Below are 19,234 nucleotides of genomic sequence, written 5' to 3' on the forward strand. Positions count from 1 at the left end.
TGGGGGGGGGGGGGGCAGGAGCCTATAGAGTCCATCTGTCCCCCTCTTTCCGCTGGGGAGACTCAGCTTCCCAGCGTCCCTATTTGCTGGAGAAATATTTTGGGGTTAATAAATCATCCATTAAGATTGGGGGAGGGAGGCGTACACCTTTGGAGAAAGTGCAAAGTAGAGCCACCGCCTCCCCTGTCCGGCAACTGGCGCGCAGTCGTCAGGAGTGTGCGGCGGGTTGTTTGGCGCGGGGTCCTCTGCCCCCCCCCCCACCGGCAGTAAAAACGAAACAAGCCCCTGGGACCCCCTCCACGGATCCCGGTCTGTCTGTCCCTGGAGGGCTTGGCGAAGTGTCCCCCCCCCCCCGCCCAGGCTCGAATTGGGCCTGGCGCCTGATCAGAACCTCCGGCAGATGAACCCTAACCACGGTCCCCCCCCTCGCGGGACTAGCACATCCCCAAGTCCCTTTGGTGTACCCCCCGCTATCAACTCCCCCCCCCCCCCCGAGTCGAACGGCCTGCACAGTCGGCGGCCACTTTCGGTTCGCCCCGCCGGACCAGGCGGCGACGGCGGCGCTGCAGCTTCTGCCCGCGGCCCAGCCCTCCTGGGGAAATGGAGGGGCTCCCCAAAATCGGGGCGGGGGCGACTCCCTCCCCCCGGGACTATTCCTCGCTGCATCCGCTTGGAAGGAAGCCCGCCCGGCCCGCGGAGGGAGGCGGGGAGCCGAGGGGCGCCGCTCAACCAGTTCCCGAGGGGGGTTTATTCTGCAGCCGCTTGCGCCGAACGGGGCCCTCAACGAATTCGGCCCGCTCCTTTCCGGACCGGCTCCGTGGCTCGGAAGGGCGAAGCGTCCCGGCGGTTCCGCACCTCTTTCGGGCCAGAACCCTCGCGCCGAATGGACGCGGCCGCCGGATGAATCGTTCCCAAACGAACCGAAACGCCAACGGGTTTGAGCCCCCGGACCCGGATGGGCGCTTTCTACATGCGCGACCCCGTCTGAGCAAACGAGGGGAGGCGGATCCTCGTCCGGCCAGGTCGGCTCAAAGAGTTGGGGGGCGAAGAAGGGAGAGGCGAGCCACGGGGCCGTCCAAAAACGCCGGCGGATCGAGGGGCGCCCGGCTCCGGAGCGGTGGGCCGGATCCCGGCACCTTGGAAGCGTCCAGACCGGCTGGCAGCCGCGCAACCCACCGGGGAGAGGCCTCGAGGTCTGGGCGAGGCGCTCCGGGGCAGCCGCGGGGGGGGGGGCGCCCTTCTCCCCGGAAAGCGGCGCCCAACAGTTCCGCGGGCGCGGGGATTCCCGCGCGTCGATTGGGAACGAACCAGGGGAGCTTCCTTTAGGCTCCTCCGGAATTCGTCTTAGTGGCCGCGGCCCCTTGTGGGGCGGTTGCAAAGGGGTCTCGCCGCTCGCCTTCCGCCCGCTCCCTCGCCAATTTCGCTCGCTGACCCGCCTGACCTGGATCGATCCCCGCCCCGCGGCCGGCCGCCCACCCCCGGCAGGAATGCTCAAGGCCGGCGGTGGTGCGGCTCGGGGCGGACGGGCGGCCGCTTTTCCCCCTTCCGACCCTCCTCGGCGATTCTGGTCATTCACCCGGCGGTTCTGGTCGAGGCGGCCCCAACCGAGGCGGCGCAGGTTTACTCCGAAGTGAGCTCCTTCGAATGCAACGGGGCTTTAGCCTCCGGCTGGAGCCTGAAGGTTGGTGCTGGGCTATTCCGTTTCACTAAAGCCCCCATCCCGTTTTCAACCCCTTTGGGGCTGCTGGTGCTGGGCAGGAGGCGCCGGGGTCTCGATCCCTGCCCTCTCCTCGCCCCCTCCCCGGAGAGGCCCGGGCTCCCGGGTGAATGTCCGTCCACGGCGGCCAGTCGTATGCGCGGCTGTCGGGCTGGGCGGTGGGATTCTGGCCTGGACCGACCCTCAAGCAGCAGCAGCCTCCCCCCGCCCTGCTCCCCCCACAGGCCCGATTCGCTCCGGGTTCTGCTCGCCCCGTCGAGGGGCCGCGGCGTTTACCTTGCAGCTCTCGCAGGTGAGCAGCCCGTAATGATAGCCGGAGACCTTGTCCCCGCAGACGGGACACAGCTCGTCCAGGTCCTGGTCGTAGGAATAGTCCATCACCTCCGCCGGGCCTGCGGGAAGGAGAAGAGCCGGGCAGCGCCTGAGAACCAGCCGACGGACCCGCTGACCGACCGACCGACCGGCCGACAAGGCGAGGGAGGGAGGCGTCGCGGCCGGCGGTGGCCGCCTTTATAGCGAGGCCGGCTCTCGGAGCGGCTCCAGCCGGGGAAGGAGGGAAGCGCCCCTTGACTTAGGTCCCGGTTCACGTGGGGTGGGGCCACGTCCACCCTCGGATCCAGACCCCCACCCAATGGGGCAGCGCTCCTCCCAGCCCCCTCCCCCCAGCCAGCCGTAGAAAAGAAGTTTTTTTCCTCCCTCTCTGTTATGCCAAGCGGATAAAACGCCCCCTCCCCCGCCCAGTCCAGTTTGGACCCGGTTTCAGAGCGCTTTTTCTTCCCAAAGCCCCGACGGGGCGGATGGCTGCCAAGTAGACCCCCTTTGGGGAAAGAACAGAAATGGTACGGGATTTCGGGGGGGGGGGGGAAGAGACTTGAAATTACAGGCTCGTGTCTTGTGCAGGATGAAAGCCCCTCGACAGCCGCCCCCTGTTCTCCGCAGAAGGAGCAGCCACGTCTGAAGGCCCCATTCCTGCTCCTCCCCCTCCTCCAGGAAGGCGGCTCGGGGGGGGGGCGTCAACTCCCCCCCACACACACAGACACAAAACAGCCCTGGATTACGTTAGAGCCGTGGAAACCACACGCGAAAGGGTTAAAGCAGTTAGGAGGTGCCTAAAAGACGGCTTGCAGATTTTCAGCGGAGAATACAGCGCCCCCCCCCCCCCCCGCGTAATATTGTACTCCGGTTGGAGGGAGGGGGCGGAATTGGGCCTTGCGCACGGAACACGGTTGAGCCCGGCCTCCCTCCCTACCGAACCAGACCCGGATTCTACCCACCTCCCTTGCGGAGGCCGCCCTCCCCCTACCCACCCAACGCCCCACTGCAGGAGCAGGGGGGGGGGGCAGAATCAGGCCCCAGGCCCCTCCTGGAGTCCCGCCGGGCAATCGCGTTCATGCAAGAGGTTCGGCAACACGTTTCCTCCTCCTCGGACGCCACTGAAGTTTAGGGCACGGTCAGGTTTCCCGGGGGAATATTTTTCTCCCCCGGCAGGACAGGTCTGGACTGTTGGCGAGTGAAATGTGCCCCACCGGCTACGGTGGTCTATCCTGACATATCTTTGCAAGGGCGGGCGGGATACCCCCAACAGCCCCGAATTGTTGCTTTCTTGATTGGGGGCTCTCTCAGCGCGTGTGTGGGTCCCCCACAGAGAGCGGATGGGGCGCTCAGGGTACGAATACATAAGCAACAATGTCACAGGGACAACGTGTTGTCAAAGGCTTTCGCCGCCTGACTCAACTGGTTGGGTGATCTTTTCAGGCTGTGTGGCCGTGGTCTGGTAGATCTTGTTCCTGACGTTTACACCAGGCCTTGGGGGGAGATAGCCGCTGATGGGGGGGTGGGGGTGGGGGTGTACGTGCACCATTCCCTATATAAGGGTAGGATGGGGCAACCCCTGGGGAAGTTTAGCTAGAGCTTGCCATTTGAGTTGTTTAACTGTGTTTAACTTTTATTATATTTTTGATGTTTTATTGTTGTTTGTATACCGCTCTGAGCCCTTCAGTGTACAAACCACCACGGGCTGGCATATATATATATGTGTGTGTGTGCTGGTGGATCTTGTTCCTAACGTTTCGCTCGCATCTGTGGCTGGCATCTTCAGAGGTGCATCACAGAGGGAAGTCTGTTACACACTGTGTCGTTAGGAACAAGATCTACCAGACCAGGGCCACACAGCCCAGAAAGCCCACAACAACCAATGAAAAGGGCCAGTTTTTCTTACATTTGATTTTGCATTTTTAAGGTGTGTGGGTAGGGTGGGATGAAGGGGCTGTGGAATCCTTCAAAATCCGGCCATATAAACTTAAACGCGAAATGGCAATGATGCCCGTAGGGGAGAATTAATTTATTCAACAAATTATTGGAGATGGGAGGTAATTCGTAGTCATAATTAATGTGGGAGGGAGGGGGGACCCTGTTGGGCTTGGGCTGTCGGAGAAGGAGAGAAACGCGACTCGGAACTATGTCTGAGAAATAATCTTTCCTAAGCCCCGGCCAGGGTGCGGCAGGCAGGCAGGCAGGCAGGCAGGCAGGCAGGCAGGCAGTGGCCCTGGAAACAGCTGCGCCCCCGAGGACTTGCGCGGGGAGGGACCGCCTTTTCTGCAAAGTCTGATTAAACCAAGGGCGGGGGGTGGGGGGAGGCCTTCTCTGCAGGGCCCGCGGTGCGTGTCTCGCGGTCAGAGCAGGAGCATTTGATTCCCACGCCCGCAGCCCTGAAGATCCCAGCACCGGACGGACCGGGATGCTCAGTGGTCTCTGCGAGGCCAAGAGTCCCCAGCTCAGGGCACCAGCCGGGCTCCGCTGGCTGGAAGAAGGCGAGGGTCGCTTCTCTGGCCCCAGTCGGGTCCTGCGGTCGAATTGTGCGGCTGCGCCCAGGCAGGCTTGCCCGACGCTGCGCCCCCCCCCCCGCCCGCCCCAGCCAGGGCTGAAGCGGCGCCCTCGACGGCCTCGGGCCGGAACAGCGATGGCAGCGGCCTCCCGGGCAGTCTTTCTTTCCCTGACCCCCGTTTTCACACATCCCCGGAGTGGTCGCAGACTCGGGGTCAGGAGGAAAGGAGGGGGCGGCGCTCATCCCCTCCTCACTCTGTGCCCCTAAATTCAGCAGCCTGCGCCTAAGCCTGGTCCAAAGACTGAGGCGCACCGGCGTCGGGTGGGCGGCAGGTAGGGAGCCGCCTGCGGAGTGGGTGGGTGGAGCTCAGGAGCTGCTGGGAGACCGGAGCGCCCGAGCGGGAGCCGCGCACGCACAAGCCTGGCTGGGCCACCCCGGGGCGCTTGCCAGCTCCCCCACCCTCCCCAGCCCCGCCGCCGGCGACCCTCTGGCCTGCGCGGAATATGGGTTCGGCCAGGGCGGGAGGGAGAGCAAGGCTCGAAGCCAGTGCTGACCGGACGGGGCGCACAGCAGCAGGGCCTGCTTCCCAAGGCCCGATCATCATCTTTCTTTATCATTATTAACCTTTAATAGGCATAAAGCCGATCATCATCAACCCCCTCCGGCGCAGCCGTGCTGGCCCGACCTCTGGCCAGCCCGGGGTGTGGGGGGAGGGGGCGATGTCCGGCCTTTGCGCACAACTGCCGCGCTCCCCGGGCCACCCCAGCCACCTCCCGTCCCCCGACGATGCAGAGCCGCTCCGGCTGCCCGAAGGTCCCCCTTGGCCTGGCCCGAGCGGTGGGTCCCCCCCTCCTCCTCCTCTCCGAGTTGCCGCTGCGGGCGGGCTCTGGACCCTCGGCGGGGAGGAGGGCGGCCAGCACAGCAAGCCAGCCCAGGGAGGGGAAGCGCTTGGGCCGCCCGAAACGCTCTCTTGCTGAGCCTGGCGGAGGGAACGGGGGCGCCCGGGCTGCTGGTTGGGCTGGCTCTCCCGGCGCTCCTTGGGCAGAGAGGCGCACCCCAGGCCCTGCGGCGCCCCTCGGCTCCCGCTAGGACCCAGAAATGGACCGATGTGGCGGAATGGACCGCGCCACGCACAAGTGGAGGATCGCATTTAGGGAGACTACCCGTTGATTTTTTTCTTTAAAAAATCTTTTGGGGGGGTGGGGGAGGGGGCAGAAAGCTAGCACAGCCAGCTAAGAAATGGTAAAAAAGTTTCTAGGAAGCAGGAAACAGGCGCCTGTCGGGAGGGAGGGATTCCTCTTCCGTCTAAGAATAGCTGTGGTACTTGGGCTATTGTCTGCAGGAGGGAAATGGCTGTCCAGGGCCTTGGCAAGGTGCAGTGACTGGAACTGGACAGGGGCTCCTAGTTAGAGCTGGCCGGCCAGCAGCCAGAAGCCTCTATGCTGGGCCGCACTTGCAAAGGGAGCACAACAGCTCTCCTACTACAGACAATTTCCAAAGCCTGAATCTAAACTGGCTGCAATGCCAGCAGGTAGCTAGAACAGCAAGATACACCCTCTGGCTACTCTGAAGGGGAGGCAGTAGAGTACCTATTGGCAGCAGCCCTAGGTTCAGGGTTCTGCAGGCTGTCTGAGGCACAGGTAACGCTCGGCTGGATGGGCCAAAAGTTTCCACCTGTGCCTCCTTCCTGTGATTGGGACCACCCCCAGCCGAGTGCCAACTTTGTGTTTAAAAGACCCCCGGTTTTATTTCCAGCATCTCTAGCTAACACATCTGGAACAGACCTCTTTCAGCTGGAAAGCTGCTGCTAGTGAGCTTGGTCAGTATTGCACTAGATCAGGGGTGGCCAACCCATGGCGCTCCAGATGTTCAATTGGCCATGCTGGCAGAGGCTGATGGGAATTGTAGTCCAGGAACAACTGGAGCACCATAGGTTGGCCACTCCTGCGCTAGATGGATACACGGTCTGACTCAGCAGAAGTTTCGACTTCAAATCTTTGCTTCCGAACATTTGTAGGATGCCCTGCCTTTGCAGTGAATAATCACAGCCGATTTTGTACATTTGGGATAGGGGAAAAGAGAACACCCCCTCCCTCCAAGGCAGCGCTGAGAGAAGTCCTACACATTTCTGCTCAGCCTCCTGCCCAAGAATCTACTTTGAGGCAAGAAGGCCTTTGCAAAGCCTTTTTGCAATTTAGAATGGGGCCCAGACTTAGAAGAAGGGGTTTCTGGGCATGCTGTGGGCACCCAGCACCTTTCTCTGCCCATAAGTCTTTTATTCCTGCATTCCCAGGGCAGCAGATGATTGGTCAGGCTTATTGCGCTCAGCTCTTCTTCCCAAACCTAGATGCACAGAGGGAAGCCCTGACCATCTGATAAGAGATCTGCACTCTGCGTATGCCTAGATGTGTGTTTTTTTTCCCTTTAAAATGAGGAAAGGCAGTGAGGGAAGTAAACACAGAAAAAGCGCAATGGGAAAGAAAAGGCATCAGAGACCGAAATGGATCAGGAGAGCTCTCCAAGGTGGGCTTGGTTCCGAGCACTGGGGGGACAAAGGCTGTTTTGGAGTCACGAACCCCCACAACTAGTGGTGCTGCAGCTCCCTTTGAGAGGTGCTCATTCTGAGCCTTTTGCCTGGAGACCCAGAAATGGGAGGGTTGGTTGTGGCTAGGCAAATGCCCTGCTCAGGGCCGCTGTGGCGAGAACAAGGGTAGGAACAAAAGCCTTTGTAAGCCCCTGTTCAGATGCAGCCCTGATAGGAACAGAGATTGATCCTATACAGTCTGCTCCGGGCCGAACACCACAGCCCAGACCAACATCTGTTGCAGAGAAAGGGACCAGGCCAGGTGGCTTTTCATGGCCCCAATCTCACATGCATATTGTGTTGCTGGGTAGTAAAGGTACAGCCACTGCAAAGACTGCAGGGAAGAAGCAAGATAAATAAATATGTGGGAAAGGAAGGCAGCCCTGAAGGGCTCCTCAAAGCTTAGTTCAGAAGAAGGGGAAGTGTAAATCTTCCTTGTAAAGGGCATGCAGATAACTTAGACTGGAATAAAGGGTAGGGTGATATAAGTAAACTGCAGGAAAAAAGATGTTGGCAGCTGTCGGTGTAAAGCACTTACTTGGAAAATCTCTCTCGAGCTTTCTCTATCCACGGCACTCTCAGTTGCGACTCCTGTAGGAACTGCAAAGGACAGACCTTCCGATGAGGTTCTTAATGGAGTCACATCAGAAATGTGGAGTATTTCTGGCAGTGGTTTCTTTTTCCTCTGCTCTCATCCAACGGCACAAATGTGGGCACGTCTGTGTCCAGAGACACCGCTGGACTCTCGGCCACTCCCTACCTCCAAATGGTGGTCAAGATGGGCTCAAACCAGGTGCCTCATTGGCTTTCTGTGCCCATGTGACCACATTAAAAAAAATTAAGACACAAAATGCTGTTCATTGAAAAAAAACAACACAGTTTGAGAATGTGGCCGCTGAGAAGATAGCGTGGGACCTTTGCCATAGAGAAAGCAACAGAAGAAGGAAAGTTGCGAAGGGATGATTGGGGAGGGGGCCTCGCGTGGCCAGAGAAAGGGCTCATTAAAAAAATAAGGGAGGGAGAGGGAACTGTCCCTGATTTATTGCCTGACCCTGCTGAAGATCTCCCCTGCAGTACAGCAGTGTTTGCCCCCAACTCGCACTGCTCCTTTGAGAGATTTAATTTGGTCTAATCTAGAGAACAAACTTGTGTGCATGCCACAATTTCCCTTTGGCAGGCCCTGACTGCACCCTTTTAGAAAACGTGGTTTTTATATATTCAAAAAGCTCCCCTGGGTGGCAATTCCTGGCATGAGAAGGTGTCAAAACAACTCCTCCTCCAAGTGAGGGTTCGGTCTCAGGGCTGGCACAGGCTGTGGCCTGCCAGGTTTAATGGCGGCAAACCTAGGAGTGGTCTTAGACACCCAGCAGCAATGGCATAGCTAGGGAAAATGGAGCCCGGGGCGGACTCCCAGTTTTCCGCCCCACCCCCGGGCTCCCGCCACACGCCCTGCCTCCCACTTGCCTTGGCCGGCAGCAGGAAGGGAAAAAACGTGGAGGCCCCCTCTGCCTCACCTCAGCCTGCCCTGATAGGAACAGAGATTGATCCTATACAGTCTGCTCCAGGTGGTGCCTGGCTCTGCTCTACACCTGGCTGGCAGAAGTGTGGGGGGTGATTTTCTGCCCCCCACATGACTCGGTGGGTGCCGCCCGGGGTGGTTGTCCCCAAATGTCCCTGTTATATCTATGCCTATGCCCAGCAGCCAGTTCCGTTTGCCCCAAACCCTTGGCTGGTGGGGACTGATCACCTAAGGGCCACCCTTCCGATGGAAGGGAAAGAAGTAAGGCAGGTGCTGGTTTTTGGATTGCTGGCACAGTATCTGCAGTGGTTGCAAGGCAGCATGTGTGGCCTCAACCAACACCCCTGGGGCTCACACAGCAAAACCACCTTGCATGGTCCACATCTTGCTCAAGGTCCACATCTTGCTCGAGTCTGGTGTTACCCTGGTCGGGACAGGGCAGGGTGGCAATGATTCCAAGGCCTCATCCTGGACTCTTGCCCAGGGCCCCAGAGTCACTAAGACTTGACTCATGCCCCTGTTCAAACCTGCCCCTAGATATCATTTTTGTGGTAGGCACCACGTTCTCCTTCCTTCTGCCCATTGGGCCTGATGGGGGTGTCTGAAGTCAGAATGAAGCCCTGTCCAATTGCAGCCCTAGTGGATCAACTATTTGAAGCTAGGCCCCTTCTGCACATGCAGAATAATGCACTTTCAATCCACCTACACAATTGTTTGCAAGCTTCAATGCACATTGCAAGTGGATTGAAAGTGCATTATTCTGCATGTGTGGAAGGGGCCCTAGAGAAGAAACAGGGGTATCCAAGATAGGTGTCTGTTGGCTCTGATGACATTGAGATGCTCCTGTAGCAACACCTTTGAGCATGTGCTGAGTGCTTTCCTCTCCTTGCCCATTAGAAACTCCTAGACCAAAATACAGGCTTGCTGTTTGAAAATAGAGCTTTTCAATAAGTTTGATGTTAAATACGTTTAATAAGCCATATTGAAATATTTGAAAAGATGTAATGTTGAAGATGGAAAAAAAATTGTTTTCTGCTGCTCCAGAGACTACAACAAGGAGTAATGGATTCAAGGTGCAGGAAGACGTTAGGAAGAACTTCCTGGCAATAAGGGCTGTTTGACAGTGGACTACACTGCCTCAGAGTGGGTGGGTGGGGGGGTGTGTGTGTCTCCTTCTCTGGAGGTTCTTAAGCAGAGGCTGAATTGCCATCTGTCAGGAGTGCACTGATTGTCTTCCTGCATGGCAGGAGGTTGGATTCAATGGCCCTTGTGGTCTCTTCCAACTCTACGATTCTAAGTTTCGCGTGCAAGTTTCCATTCTTACAACCATACCAAAAGGTAGATTTTGCTGATGAGCAATGGGAAAAGAGAGATTTAATTGGGGGACAAAGTTGATGACCCCGTAGTTCAGATGACATTCTGGTAGCTCTTAATAGTACCTGACTTTTATAATAGTTTCTTCCCATCACCCCAAAACCTGCCAGCATCACTTGTTGAAGAATGTTTGGAAGCAACAGCAGGTTCCAAATATGACAGGCAGGTTGTTGACGGGCTTTCAGTTGCCTGCAGTTCAACATCTTAGCCTGAGTGGTACGGGCCAGGATCTTTCTCCTCCTGTGTGAACCTAACGGCTGATTAGCATATTCATATGAGGCCCTAATCCTTGGCAAATGGCTTAGGAGTCTTTTTTTGGTAGAGGCCTTGGAATTGTGATACACTCCCCTTGGAGGGTAGTCCATTTCCCTTCCTGCTAGCCAAGGCAGTTTGTTCCAGAGGGATTTTGAGTGTTTTGTGTGGTTTTGAACTGTAAGAAATCGGTGCCACTCCTGATGGTTTTTATCTGTTCTGATTGGCTCTGCTTTTGATCTGCCTTTATTTGCAGTTTGCTTTATGGGGTTTATTTTAATCTGTAGTGTTTTTTTAAAAAAACCCCTGATAACTACTTTGAATAATTTGTTCCAAACTCCTCTTACCCCTTATTCCCCAAAAGGGTACAATTCCCATCAGCCCTGCTTTGATGCTGGCAGGGGCTGGTGGGACTTGTAGTCCATGGACATCTAAAGAGCCACAGTTTGCAGACCCCTGGTTCGTAGCAAGCCCAGTCCAGGCCCCTGGGGCAAGAGCCACAAGGCCTGAAACGAAGAGAAGGCAGGTAAACCTAGGGTGGGGGTCTGCAACCTGAGGCTCTTATGCCACTCTACAAGGGCTCCCTACCTGAATAGACAGCCAGTGAAGCAGAGCAGAACAGGAGATGCAGCCTGGTGCAGAAGTCGGTGCCTGATTGCCTATGGAGGCTTCAGGGTCCAAAGGAGGAATAAAAAGGAGGAATTGCAGCCACCAACTGGCTACTTGGTGGTCTCGCTAGGGGCTCTGAGGCTGCAGCCACAACAGCTGGTAGTCCTTCTGCTCCTGCATTCCACCGTGGCTCCAAGATGGGATGTGGCATCTCTTTGGCATGTTCCCCACCTGCATTGGTTCCATTGGTGATCACCATCTGCATGCTTGCGCTCTGCTTTTCCCCATTCCTGCAAGTCAGGCAGAAGTGCTAGAGATGAGCAAGGCACCTTCAGTTGGGCTCCTTCCACTACCCTGGTGCCCACCACTGCCTTACCCTCCCTTCCAGGCAGGTGCAGCGTTATCGTCATAAACCCAGGCTGCTGAGAGAGCGTGCAGCTTTGCCGGAACAGTAAATGAGGCTTCCTGGGCCTAGGGAAAGAGGGCCAGGGAGATGGAAGGAGAAGTGGCCGGCTGGCTAGAAGGCAGAGAAACGAGGAGGATGGGGAGGCATCAGCCTGACAGGGGGATGATTGGCACTGGGATGTCCCATGCAGCTGCGTGGATGGATAATCTTGTTGAGACAGCAACTGAAGGGAAAGAGCTGAAATAGGTGTAAAGGGGCTTGGGGGGGGGGGCTTGGTATGGCATGTATCTCATTTCCCCTTGCCCTTTTCAAGGCACATAGGCAAATGGGAGAGACAATAAGTAAGAAAAGCCTCACTCAATCAAGAATCGAGTCTAGAAATCCCATCATGTCTAGGAATCCCATATTTGCAAAGTTAGAAGCAACAGCCTTCTATGGCAGTATTTCTCTGTTAGTTGATGCTCAGAGGTATACACGTCTAATAATGCATTTTTCCAGGAGCTTGTCTAACTCTTTTTCAAAGCAGTATGTATTAATGACAATCAGTGTGTTTTGTGCTGGTGAATTATTATTATTATTGTTGTTGTTGTTGTGTGCTGTATAAATATGTCAGTACCAACACTATCTTGATTGTACTGCTGGTCAGTCAGTCAGTCCACAAGCCATTCACAAATGCAACAAAAAAGGAAATGCAAAGTTAAAGTACCAAACAGTCATAAATAGTCCACATTTAGCCAATCAACATTACTAATAGGTCTAATTGAGCATTTTTACCACATGTGGCCACATGTGGTAAAAATGCTCAATTAGACCTATTAGTAATGTTGATTGGCTAATTTAGACCTTAGGCTGTTTCCTTCACGATGAGGCTCAAATACGTTTTGAAGCTCTAGACAGGTTTTTTTCTTGTGGGGGGGGGGATGGCTCTTTTGATAGTAAAGGTTGCCAACCCCTGCCTGGGGGGCATCAGCAGAGCCCTAGCTAAGGGGGAGAAGAGGAGCTGTATGAATGGCAGGCCTTCAGACTCTCTGTGGCTGTAGAAACTTCCCTTACCAGACAAGGAAACACATTTATCACTGAGCCACCAGTAATCTGGCAACTGGGTACCTTAGGTGACAATTTCAGGTTTCCACAGTAGCTCCAGCCATGGAAAAAGGAAACGGTGCAAATTTACCCAGAAGCCATGCCCCCACCTTGGTCATGTGGCTGCGTGGACCGCAGAATTGTTGCCTTCTATGTACAGTGTCAAGGCACCCTCTCTTGTTTGGACCTTGCCAACTCTTTTAGACCCCTTTGCCCTTGTGCAAATAAAGTCTGTCTTTTCTCCTGCTCCCTGATAATCATTACTTCAGCCAAATCTGAGCTCCTGTTGCTATTATCCATTTTCCCTTGGAAAGGCTGCAGCTCCAGTTTGGCCAGGGCGGAGGGGACCTCAGAGCTTGTGTAGAGTGCCTTGAACTCATTGCTGGAGAAGCACCACCACCAGTAGGGGCTTCTGGTGGCTTGCAAACCACTGAGAAAGGGGAACCTGAGGTCTCTCTCTGGCTGTCTCACCGAAGGGAGAAAGGAGAGTTGAGCTTCCGGCAGAATGCAGGCAATTATCAGCTGAATGCCAGATGTTCGAAGACGATGCCAATGTCATGGGAAATAACTCTGGCAGGTTCAAGGCCTCGGCTGGGGTGGGTGTGGCTACCTCAGCTGCTTGGCAGAGTATGCAGGAGCCGGGAAGGACCTAGGCAAAGTGGCCACTTCCTCAGCCAGGCTGCGAGCCGCCTGCTATTTTTGGAAATGGGGGATTTTGGGGGGCAAACGCGTCCTTGGTGGCCTTCAGTGCTTTCCCTTTTCCAAGGACTTGGCTGGCTGTCCAGAGGGAAGAAAAGCCCTTTCACCTAGCAGGACTGCACTCAGTTCACGGCTTTTAGATCTTAGCTCTGGAAAGCGTGGGTGAGGGGCTGGGTACAAGCCCTGCCTCCAGGCGTTTTGGCTTCTCACTGCTGAGCTAGGACACACTGCGTACACTCAGGGGCACTGTTGTCTACAATGGTTTAAGGCTTGGTTGGATGAGTTTTGTTCCCAAAATGCAGGTCCGGAAGGAAACATCTAGTTTGCATTCCTTGGCCAGGCAATGCTTAGCTTGCCTGCTTCAGTTGGGACGGGGGAGGCATTTGCCCTATGTGGCCTTGATAAGATTCCTGGGCTTTGCATGTGGCAAACAAATCTTCAGCTAGTGTAGGCTGTTAAAAACAGGGACAGTGGAGCAGTGGAACTGTTTTGGACATAATATTGAAACACAGAGCCTTTTTGATACGTTAAAAAGTTGTATTGCTGCGCTTCCAAATGAGGCCACCACAGTCCCTCACTGACCATTCTGTAGATGCAAGTGGGTGTTGCTTCACAGTTGGGTAAGCTGCAGCAGTTTAGCAGCCATTCGGTGGTTAAAATAGAGGCACATGACGGACGGACAGTGAGTGCAGCCATGGGCGGACTCTTAGTGGTGGGCGAAGACGGACAGGACGCTGCAAACGGCGTTGCAGGTTTGCCACTGCTTTTCCACGGGCAGCTAACTATAGGAGAGCTTGTAATACAATAATCAGCTGTATGAGTGTAAGCAGGTGCAATAAACAGAATGATGTAGGCCGACTCTTGGTATTTTATGCATTGCTAAACGCCTGCCATGATCAGCCCACAAGGTGGAGGAAGGTTACGTCCAGCAAGTTCCCAAGGGGAGCTGAACTTCCTGCCCTTCACTTGTTTAAAGTGGGCCTGCCGTAGGTAAGAAAGAAGACTGTAGCGCTGAATGGTACATTTTGTAAGGTTTCAGTCTTTTACAGTTCCGGGAAAAAAACCAACACCCAATTTGAAGGCATCTTCAGTTGTATTTGGAAGTTCATCCCAGGAGATGGTCATGGATGAATGGGAGGTCTTACTTTTGTTAATGGAGATGGCCTTGCATAGACGCCATTGTTGCCCCCTGCTCGTCTCGTGAACGTTGACTTCTCCAAGAAGCTCTACCTTCCTGCCTTTGCTGAGTTTCAAGCGTACCTTGAACCAAAGTCACAGAATACATTTGATGAAGACCAACCAAAATAACATTGTGGCCAATTCTCAGGAGGTCCCCATGGCATGCTGGCAACTGAACCCCGGCATGGCAAACTTCCTTGTGCAAATATACAAGGAAGTTGCCTCGCGCCTACTGCTTTTGCTCTCAGCTTTTCCCACAAAAAGGAAGAGTACTTCAGAAGCGTGCCTGATGCCGCAGCGGGGCTGAGAGGAGGGAAACTCCCCCATCTGTAATCAGCCTGTGTAAGCTTTCCAGTTCTCCAGAATGCTTCATCAGGCTGTATGTTTAAAGGAACCCACTCAGACCATAATCTTAAGGTCTTTTTTTCCTGGATATAATACTTTGCAGTGGACAGAGCGAGGCCAGCTTTGGGTTATATCCTTGGCATGCTGGGAACAAGAATCAACACAATGGAAGCCATTCTACTGAAAATGTAGCAAATAATTTAATGTTCAGCCTGAGGGGGGGAAATCCAGAGAACATGAAAACTAACACACTGTTACTTCCCTTGTCCAACTGAGTAAAAAGGTATTCCCCAGCATTTATTTTGATATAGACCAACACAGTTGCTGTGATTTAAAAAACCCCGATATTTTGCTCAGGGAAATGCTCTCCACATAAGTTCATCAGCATTCAATCTTCCCCTTGTCTGCAGATGCACTTGAACACAGCCCTTTTTTCAGCAGGAATCGACCAAAAGCCTCCAGGAGGACCTGACAGGATCCACTCTTGCCCCTCCGCCTCTCGCAGCCTTGATACTTCACAAAGCCCGAGAGGGAGATAGATAAGGCCTATCGTCATCCTCTCTTGGTTATCTCTGGGAGGGCCAAGCCTCTTGCCTCTGCCACGTTCCTGGAGCGTGCCTGCAGCAGGTGTGGCCCACATTACTGGTTGTGACTCTCTCATTACTTGACGGCCAAGGCCTGGGTCCCTGACTCTGGGACCTCCTGGTGATAATGTGCAGGCTGCACAGGCTCTCCAGATGCCACAGCCTTGGGCCAGGCGCATGCGCCGGGCTGATCTGTCTCTTCTGCATCCCAGGCTGCCCTATCCGGTTGCTGCTGGTGGTCTTGCTCCCAAGGGATCACGGATATATCAGCTACATCGGTTTGCTCCAGTTTCTTCTGGGCTGTTGCCAGGAGAGTGCAGCCACCAGGGGTCAGCCCGGCAGCCTTGTGATTCCTGCGCCTGCAGATGTTTCATCTCTTTCCTGAAGAGATTGTTTGAGGCCTGCTGTATTTTGAACTTCCATTATGGTTAAACACAGATCATTAATTGGTGGCAGAGTGAAATATACAGCTGCAGTTAAGCCTCAACATCGGCCTTCCTGGTGAGGGGAATTTCACCACTCCCTTGGGGTTTTCAATAAGATGTAAAAATGCTTCTCTGCTATACAGTTGAATTCCAGTATAGCTATATACCCACTGTCATGGGTCTGCAACCTGCGGCTCTCCAGATGTTCATGGACTACAACTGGCCATGCTGGCAGGGGCTGATGGGAATTGTAGTCCACAAACATCTGGAGAGCCGCAGGTTGCAGACCCCTGCAGAATTGATTTCACTGCCGACATGGATGGTCAGGGCCACCTGGTCTCAGCTGCATTTTAAAGCACAGCGGATTGATAGGGCTTTGAACAAGCAGGATTTGGGTTCAAATCCCCAGGCAGATATTTGAAGCTTATTCATTGATTTTGACCGTTATTAGTCTAACCTACCACGGCGAGGATTGTTGTAGCGAGGAACAGCTTAGGGCAGGAGAAAAAAAAAGAGACATTAATACATATTCCTAAATTTATTAGCAGGACGAAAGTAGGGAAAAATGAATAGGCAGGATGGATCCAGTCTCCTTGTAAGTAGAGGTGGGTATGTGCGGCTGAACTGTTCAAAACAGTCTGTTAAGGTTCTGAAGATTGAAGTATAAGGGGGCTCACAGGTCTTTGGGTCTCATGTGTGAAAAGCCACTCCTGAAAACCTGGCCCTATCATTTTCTTCCTCAGCTGTATGGGGCCACTAGTCTATTGAAAGGCTGTCAAATCACTAGCCACAACTTGAGCCTAAGCAAGTCATACGGTATGGACCATTAATCTGGCCACAAGGAAAACTGGCCAGGTGGAAAACCTAGCCGGGTGGAACAGACGACTAGGCAAACATGCCCCCCTTCAGCTGTCTCTCCTTGAAAGTCCCTCTCTGAAGGTCAAAGGATGAGCCGGTGACAGAACACCCTGACAAACGCCTCAAGTAAGTCCTTGGGCACGATAATGGATGTTCCAGGCAATGTTGACATTTGGTGATCTACCAAAGATCAGGTTAACAAAGCCGACATGGGTGACAGCTTGATTTGTTCACCCGCTGGGCTTGGGAATCACAGCACCAGCGGCCTTCGGCAGTAAACCGTTGTGCCAGGGCCAGCAGTGTGTGGATGGCTGCTGTCTCCCAGCAAATGAAAGCAACACAGAGTTCTAGTCAGAACCCAGGAACTGGCAAAGTCAAAATCACAAGTGTGGGTTCTGATCTCACTTCTGTGCTGCTTCCCAAGGAGTCCCAGTAATGGGGATTTGACCTGTAAAGTCAGGCTCCACCTTGAACCATCCAGGCACATCCAGTGTGGCAGAGGTCTGCAACCTGCGGCTCTCCAGATGTTCATGGACTACAAATCCCATCAGCCCCTGCCAGCATGGCCAATTGGGAATTGTAGTCGGTGGGCAATGGAGAGCCTAGGTTACAGACCCCTAAAAGGCAAAACCGAGAACAGATGGTGGTGAGATCTTTCAACAGTGCTGGTGAAAGTGAGGTCACAGTCACACTCCATGATGATGACTTCATGTCTTGGCAACAACATGGACAACCCTGAGCTCCTTGGAATAAGGGCAGAATGATGTGTCAAATAGTTTAAACATGTACAGATTCTTCCCAAAGAATAGGCCTTATTTCACTGATGTGTTTGGGCTTTGTATAGGAAAGGGGAGTTGAATCAGAAAGCACTGTGGACAGAAATGGGCTTTGTAGGAAGTGAGCAAGGTGCATTGCACTACCTACCCCCGTTGTCTAGAATCTCCCACCAGAACATTTACAACAGAAAAGAGGGTGTTTAAAAAAAATAGCATGAGTGATAAGAAATTTCCCTCAAATACAGTACCTCTCAAGTCACTCTGGATTGTAAACTAGTCTTGGGAAACACAACCCCCTGCTATTCTTGAAGACTTGACTCCGTGATGGTTGGAAAGATGGAGGGTACTGCTGGAAAGGGAATGTTTATCTTCAGATGCACAAGGTGGTCCACTCCAGGGGGATGGGGTGGCGGGGGGTGGAAGGAATAGGGCCACCTTATCTCTAAGCTATAGGTTTGCTGTTTCTCTTAAATAGCAACCACTTTGTGCGAAAAGAAAATGAAATCAGGCTCCTATGTCAGCTATTGTCAAAATGCTGAAAAAGAAAAAAAGCATCTCAAGTTTTGCTGGACATTCCAGGACACAGATGGCTCTGGCCAGTTCCCAGTCTAGATCCTACTTCAAAATTCTCAGGTGACCTGGAAAGTTGAGATCCTTTTTTGAACTCAAAAGCATTCCAACACAACAGACAGGAATATGTTCCTAGAGAGGAAGAGCTGACAGAGAGTTACTTTTAGCTTTTGGCAGCATGAAGTTATTATTACATGGCACACTTGGGGGGCAAGCCACAAATGATGCCTGGAAAACTGAGAAAAAGAAGGACTTGAATCTCCATGGTAATGGTTCTGATGTAGACCTTGCCAGGGGAACCATTTCTGAAAGACCTGCCCAGACAGGACTTTGTGGAATTTCCATTTAATTGGACAACAGATTCCTAATTCCAAAAGCAGTTCTGGGACTGGCATTTTCTCCATTGGCCTTTTCCAGCCTCTGCTATAAGGAGGAAGAATTCACCTACCTGAGATAGTTTAGTTCAGCAGTCTAATAATAATAATAATTTGGATTTATATCCCCCCTTTCGCTCCTGTAGGAGACTCAAAGGGGCTTACAATCTTCTTGCCCTTCCCCCCCTCCCAACAAACACCCTGTGAGGTGGGTGAAGCTGAGAGCTCCAAAAAGCTGTGACTAGCCAAAGGTCACCCAGCTGGTGTGTGGGAGTGCACAGGCTAATCTGAATTCCCCAGATAAGCCTCCACAGTTCAAGCGGCAGAGCAGGGAATCAAACCCAGTTCCTCCAGATTAAAATGCTTCTGCTCTTAACCACTATGCCACTGTAACTATACATTTGCCATCTCCCCATCTCAAACAAACCTGACCGACCATCATCATGACACTGCTGTTCCCTGCCAATGCCACAGCTTGACTGAATTGCTACTGGGGCTAGGCTGCCTTACAGATTATTCAAGGAAGTAGTAGACTGTGTCCAACATGGGTGACCCCACAAATAACTCCGTGTCTCCTGTCAAGATGGCAGGCTCTACTGCTGCTTTCCACAAGTCAGTTAAAGCAGGCCACCAGTGACCAATGAAGTCTTGGGTTGTACGACTGCAGATTGGAGAACGTGGATCAGCCAGATAGGGGAGCAGGCCAACTCCCATGCCTCTCCAAGCAGCCAAGCTTCTCCCAAAGAACAGGCAAAGAGGACGTTGCTGTGCTGAGCCTTCAAAGTATGACTTGACGTAAGACATGCCTTCCTTTCAATCAAGCCTCAGCATCCCAGGAAAGGGGAAATGGTTCCAGAGTACCGTAATGGAAAGGCGATTGGGGCCTTGAGTGTTTGTGAAAGGCAGGCACACATCTAATGTCTGCGTGAATCAATTGTTTGACCTGGAGGGAGTGGGAATTTCTGAATGCAAACTGCAGGCGGGCGTGAAGGGACAGAAGTGGTCTGAATGTGTTTGTGTGATCCATTAACTTGGGTTTGCTGTAGAGAAGAGCCT

General features: G+C 53.7%; 1 protein-coding gene across 1 annotated transcript in view; it reads right to left on the reverse strand.

The window, feature by feature from the left end:
* Window positions 1–7,764, reverse strand: part of NR5A1 (nuclear receptor subfamily 5 group A member 1) — a 35,329-nt gene extending 27,565 nt beyond the window's left edge. Inside the window, exons 1-2 of the mRNA XM_048512026.1 lie at window positions 7,664–7,764; window positions 1,994–2,109 (exon numbers count right to left, since the gene is read on the reverse strand). Of these exons, the coding sequence (XP_048367983.1) occupies window positions 1,994–2,095 (102 nt within the window). The 5' untranslated portion in view covers window positions 2,096–2,109; window positions 7,664–7,764. The remainder of the gene's footprint in view (window positions 1–1,993; window positions 2,110–7,663) is intronic.
* Between the last annotated feature and the right edge of the window lie 11,470 nt (window positions 7,765–19,234).

The sequence above is a fragment of the Sphaerodactylus townsendi genome, linkage group LG12, assembly GCF_021028975.2.
Source record: "Sphaerodactylus townsendi isolate TG3544 linkage group LG12, MPM_Stown_v2.3, whole genome shotgun sequence".
In the NCBI taxonomy this organism is placed as follows: Eukaryota; Metazoa; Chordata; class Lepidosauria; order Squamata; family Sphaerodactylidae; genus Sphaerodactylus; species Sphaerodactylus townsendi.